Source organism: Sinocyclocheilus grahami, unplaced genomic scaffold, assembly GCF_001515645.1.
Source record: "Sinocyclocheilus grahami isolate Dianchi unplaced genomic scaffold, SAMN03320097.WGS_v1.1 scaffold6.1, whole genome shotgun sequence".
Taxonomy (NCBI): Eukaryota; Metazoa; Chordata; class Actinopteri; order Cypriniformes; family Cyprinidae; genus Sinocyclocheilus; species Sinocyclocheilus grahami.
The window spans coordinates 3,808,315-3,814,278 of record NW_015505185.1 but is presented as its reverse complement, the minus strand read 5'-3'; the positions used below and the strand labels follow the sequence as shown (position 1 = coordinate 3,814,278).

General features: G+C 35.4%; 1 protein-coding gene across 3 annotated transcripts in view; it reads left to right on the top strand.

Moving 5' to 3' along the window:
- Positions 1–5,964, top strand: part of gdpd5b (glycerophosphodiester phosphodiesterase domain containing 5b) — a 35,508-nt gene that overhangs the window by 24,361 nt on the left and 5,183 nt on the right. For all 3 annotated transcript variants that reach the window (XR_001609495.1, XM_016275447.1, XM_016275438.1), the window contains exons 8-13: positions 977–1,059; positions 2,410–2,560; positions 3,201–3,422; positions 3,732–3,889; positions 4,082–4,229; positions 4,594–4,676. Coding sequence is in view for 2 of the 3 variants with exons in the window: in XM_016275447.1 (XP_016130933.1) it covers positions 977–1,059; positions 2,410–2,560; positions 3,201–3,422; positions 3,732–3,889; positions 4,082–4,229; positions 4,594–4,676 (845 nt within the window). In the remaining variant the exon portion in view is untranslated. The remainder of the gene's footprint in view (positions 1–976; positions 1,060–2,409; positions 2,561–3,200; positions 3,423–3,731; positions 3,890–4,081; positions 4,230–4,593; positions 4,677–5,964) is intronic.

Sequence of the window (5,964 nt, the reverse complement as noted above, 5' to 3'; positions counted from 1 at the left end):
ATATATATATATATTTTTTTTTTTTTTTAAGTCAAAAATGGGTTTAGCTTTATCAGAAGTTGTATGTTAAAAAACAGGTAATTTCCTCTAATTTTGCAGGGTTTGTATGAGAGAAAACTGATGTTTATTTGGTCTGTAATAAAATCACCTGTGAAACAAATTTGCCTAATTTTCTCTGGGAAAAGCTGGTCCTCCTCTAAATAGAGCTCCAGAAAAATAATTCCGAAAGAAAATGAATAATAAAATCATCATTCCTATGGGTGGCTTGCTATAGCAGTAGTGTTATGTAACGTTTCAGCTAGCCTATTAGTGAACAATTTTTTTGGAAGAACTTACCGTAATTGTCCTCTGCCACTCCTAGCTACAGCTGTAAACAGCCAAACTTGGATTGAAAACACAAGCCTTTACAACACTGCAGGCGCTGGTTGGAGATCATAGGTGTAGGACCAACCACCATGGCTTTAAAAGCCAGAATTCAAAAATGCGAGTCATAACCATAAGTGCTCTCCAAAGACACATGCATACTGATCCCAATATATTCCTCTCCTCATTCTCCTGTGCTTCAAACGAGGTGTCCTTCATTTTGCATTGATGTCACATGTAATAGTACATCTAGAACGGCAGTGTGCAGATGATTTCAAGTTGCTGCTTGCATGCCTTTGCATAAGCATGAACCACAGAGGAGCTGTAGATTGTGCATGTGTCTGGCCCTCAAGCACTCAGTGAAGCTTCATGAGATGAGTTATTGATTTATATCCAAAGAGCAAGGAAGAGGTTTAGCTACTGCTTAGTTCCAGGGTGAGAAGAGTCTCACATTTTGGTTTAACAAAGATCTTAACATTCTGAACTCCACAGGGTTCAAATCATGCTTGAAGATGGAGTCCAGTTACATGTAAAATGTGTTATTTTTTTGTTATATTTTACCTAATTATATAAAATATAATAAATACACATTGTTTTTTTCCCTCTTGTTCAGCTCGCTCCAGAGAACACTCTCCTTTCATTCAACAGAGCTCTGCAGAGAAATGTTAGCGGTTTGGAGGTGGATGTGACCATCAGGTATTCATACATTTATTCTGTCTTGTTCTCCTCCTCTTGGTACAGTTCAATCAATAGATTGTACAGAGCCATGTGTATGTGGACACAGTGTGTGAATCCTTGTGTGTCTGTGTAAGACTGCTGTAATGAGAGGGTGGCGTGACGTCTCTTAGCCCAGTGAGTGCATAGTAATTGAACACTGGGATAGACAGGAAGACTTTATAAAGAAGCCCCCTAAAGCTATAATCTACTCTGCCTGCTTAACATGCATCTTTAGATAATGGAGCAGAAATTGTCCATCTGCTGGGTTGTAATTTATCTTGGTTAAAGACAGTCATCACTCAGGCTTTTTTAGACTGAGATATCATCCCTTGTCTATTTAGTTTTTTTTCTCATTTCTTTTGTGTATACAACTACAAGCAACACTTTATGGACAGCATCTTCATCTACAGTATTTTTTTAAATTTTTTTTACATATTTATAAATATATTTATTTATATTAAAATATAGCAAAATATATTTGCAATGTATTGCTATATAATGTAATACAATATAATATAAAAAAGAAATATAAAATTATTAGAATTATTGTTAAACATTAAAATATAGGACAATATAATTGTAATTTATTGATTTTTAATGTAATAAAGTATTATATAAAAGCCTCATTTAAAAAGGCAAATCATTTCTATAATTATTCCTTAGACAAATCCCTAGTCTAAAATAAAATTACATAATTTAAACAATAAAATGGTTTAAATTTGGAGGCTGTTTTCTCATGATCATCCATATTGAGCATTGTGTTGCCAAAAAAATATTTTAGACATTGGAGTCAGTTAAAAAAAAGCTTTGTAAAGCTGCTTTGGAACAGTATATATTGTGAGAAACACTATACTTGAAATTGAAGTCTTGTGGGCCATCACTACTTTGTGATTAGTTGTTTCAGGCCACATGTTACTATGGTTGGGAACCTCTGGTTTAAAATGAAATCTGTGGCTAAGAGGCTAAACATCTTGGCTGGTAACCTAAAGGTTCAATCCTTAGAGTGGGTGGTTCACAAAGTACCATTGAGCTCTTGTAAGGCATTTAACTTGAGGTTGTGGGTTGTTAAAAGCATCTGCTAAATAAATAATAATGAGTTGCAATAATACTGCTTCTATTGCAAAACAGTCCCACCATTCAGTAAATGCATTCAGATGTTTTTCTGTCAATCACAGCGCAAGTCAGCTCCTCACTTTTATTCTCTCTCTTATCATTGAATATTATCCAGCAGTGCTGGCAGGTTGAGCCTTAATGGAAGCTTTTTCTCAGTTGCAATCTAAGTGCTGTCTAATCACATATACTGCTGTGTAACTCTGGCTTCGGCTGTAGTCTAGATGGTGTGCCGTTCCTCATGAGAGACCGGACGCTGAGGAGAACCACAAACGTGAGAAGAGTGTTCCCGGACAGACAGTATGATGATGCTTCACTCTTCAACTGGACTGATTTGAGCTCGCTGAACGCTGGCCAGTGGTTTCTAAAGGTGTGGGCCATTTTGGCTCTAAACTATGTCTACAGTACAGCTGAAATAGTATGTAATAGTGTTAGTAATGTAGATCTATTTATGGTAAGACTGAAGAGTGTTTTTAGATTTATAGAGTACATTTATAAGAGTTCAATGTACTACACTAAAATTAATTTTCGAAGTTGTAAATAAAGATTATTAGAGTATGTTTAAAGAAAATACTACTTCAGTCTTTCTACTTCAAAATTTCATGTTGAAGTCAATGTGGTACTTGCTGTTTCTTTGTAATTATTTGTGAAATTTACTAGCAAATTCTGAATGAAAATTATTTCTACTCAAATGTTTTTTCCCCAGTGTATGTAGATGTGCTTTGTAAAGCTTCCTCTCTTGATCATTTATGGAAATGATGTTGCGAAACAGGTCACTTAGAACAAGTCACAGTTATGATGTCAGCACATTAACATATAGAAATCTTAAAGGTACAGTAACAAAAACAGTGTGTTTAATTAAATTTAAAGGTTACTTAAAACTAAATTGTAGCTGTTTTCGGTGCAAAACATTAGGACTTTACATTAAAACATTAGGACTTTACATTTGCATTATTGTATAAGTATGTATGACGGCATATAACTGGACTAACTGATTTTACCGAATGCAGGATGATCCCTTCTGGACTGTGCAGTACATGTCAACATCCGAGCGCTGGTCAGTTGGGAACCAGACAGTTTGCAGCTTGGAGCAGATGCTGAAACTAGCGGCTAAGTCCAAGAGCTCAGCCGTATTCACTCTGCACAGACCACCGGCCAATCACCCCCACCGCCACGACTGGGTCAACCTCACCTTGGACACTGTTCTGAGGTCAGGAATACCACAACGGCAGGTTAGTCTTGAGGGAGTGATGCTCACGTTTGATGTGCTACTGGAATTTCATTGTCCTTGGTCAGGGGTTGAAATAGATGTGTTCAGGATACAAATCTGTTCCCGGTTTATGTGGTTGTATTGTAACGTCCCCTAGCTGTGACTAATATTAATTGCATAATGGTTGTAACGTTAACCCTATAAATCCTACTGAATTTTATTTGATATACACATTCCTAAAGCCTTTAAATGATCAACATGATCAAAACCTTGCTGAAAAACAGTGCCAGAACACATTTAAATGATTTTTGTGTGTGTGTGTTATGTGTAGGTGATGTGGACGGTGGACAGTAACAGGGAGATGGTGAGGAACGTGGCTCCAGGTTTACAGCAGACATCTGTGCAGAAGCTGCCTCTCGACACACTCCATCATAAAGGCATCAGCAGGGTCCTGCTGCGCTACAACCAGGCCTCTGCGCAGGACGTCCGGTAGGTTGCTGCCCTATTTACAGACACCTGGTCTCACTTACAACATCTACATTACACAATAAAGGACCGTTTTGGAACAAAAGTTGCAGTGTCTGCGCCACTAGTGTAATGAACTGGAAATGCAAAAACCTGTAATTGCGCTGTCAAGTGTGTAAAAGCTATTCATATATCTCTGTGTGTTTATTTTAATAGGCTGTATAATGAGAACAACATCAGTCTGACTCTGTGTTCGGTGAACGAGCCGTGGCTGTATTCCCTGCTGTGGTGCAGTGGGGTGCCGTCCGTCTCCTCCGAGGCCCCGCAGGTGCTGAGGAAGGTGCACTATCCGCTCTGGCTCATGGTACGAACCCTCATCTGCTTGTAGATTATTCATTAAGCAGCGGCACAAAGCCGCCATGCTTTTCCAAGATATATAATTGGTCAGCATCTTCTGTTCTGGCCTTTATTCAAAATGAGAAGCATACTGCCTTTTTTAAAATATATTTTTTCTAGAATATAACTTAAAAATAAGATAAATATGTTAAGGGGCAAATACATGATTGAGATTGACATTTTTATATAATAAATATTGATAATTACCTTATTTAATCATTTATATTTTTATAGTTAATGGTGAAAAAATGATCTAGCAATGGCTGTGATAGCTATTCTCTTGCGCCATCTAGTGGTGTGTGTGCCTCATTAACGTTTGTGTCTTTTTCTAGAGTCCGGATGAGTACTGCTTGATATGGATCTCTACTGATCTCATTTCCTTTGCTGTAGTTCTGGGAATATTTATATTCCAGAAGTAAGTGTCCACTTGTTTGACATGGTATGCTGTAGATTATAAGGATAATGTTTTATTCAAATTAAGACCTAGTTCTAGTTCATTGTTATTTTTGGACTATTTATATACTGTTATAGTATTTATTAATATTTTGAATTCGCTTTTATTTTTATATGTTTTCATTTTATTTATTTAGCTTAGTTTAAGTTTTAGTAGTTATGTCATGTGCATTTGTCATTTTTTGGTTTTATTTTTATATATATATATTTTTTATTTATATATTAGATTATATTAGATTTTTTAGATTTGAGATTTTAGTCATTTTAGTACTTCAACTTATTTTACTTTTTCTATTATTTATAATGAAAAAGTTGGTTGCCAATACAACAATTTATAATTTTTGTTTAAGCTTTTCATCTAATATTTTTATTTTATTTTATTTTCCCAATTAATTTTAGATTTAGTTTTAGTTAACAAAAATTTTCAAAATCCTTCTTTCCAACTTCTTTCCAACTTTCCAATACATATACTAAATTACTTAAATTACATTTGAATCTCTTAAGAAGTCATGTCAATCTCATATACATTATGAGAAATAAAGTATTAGAAAATAAAAAAATAATTATTAATGTTTATAGAAAGTTAAAGTATCTATATGCAAATTTTGTTTATTCTACTACATCTGAAATGTCTTTTTATAACTTTTGTTAATTGTATACCTTGTATAATTTATTCAGAGATCGCCATGAAAATAGCCTTGATGCTGGCATGGCGTTAAAAAGTGAATAAATAAATAAATTAGTTTATTCTGCTAAAGAATTGTTTTATTATAGTATTTTAATTTTAATAATTTACTTTTAAAGGCGTCATATGATGCGATTTAAATTTTTCCTTTCTCTTTGGAGTGTTACAAGCTCTTGGTGCATAAAGAAGATCTGTAAAGTTGCAAAGACTAAAGTCTCAAATCCAAAGAGATATTCTTTATAAAAGTTCAGAGTCAGCCACGCCTACCTAAAACGGCTCGTTCTAACACGCCCCCCACATATCTACCTCACTATGTGGGAAGATTTGCATAACGCCGCCCAAATGTTCACGCAAAGAAAGAAGGCATAACTTTTATTCTGGCTGTAGTATTGTTGCCGCCGCCACCATGTTGTGAATGCGCTGTGTGCTTCATTGTGAAAGCGAAACTACTTTGTTTGGTCTTCCAAAAGAGGACGATATCTGCTTCGTCATGCCTGGAGCTGATCCGTGCTGGTCGCTGAGGAAATACAACAATATGGTGAGGGGCGTAACATTTCCGTCACAC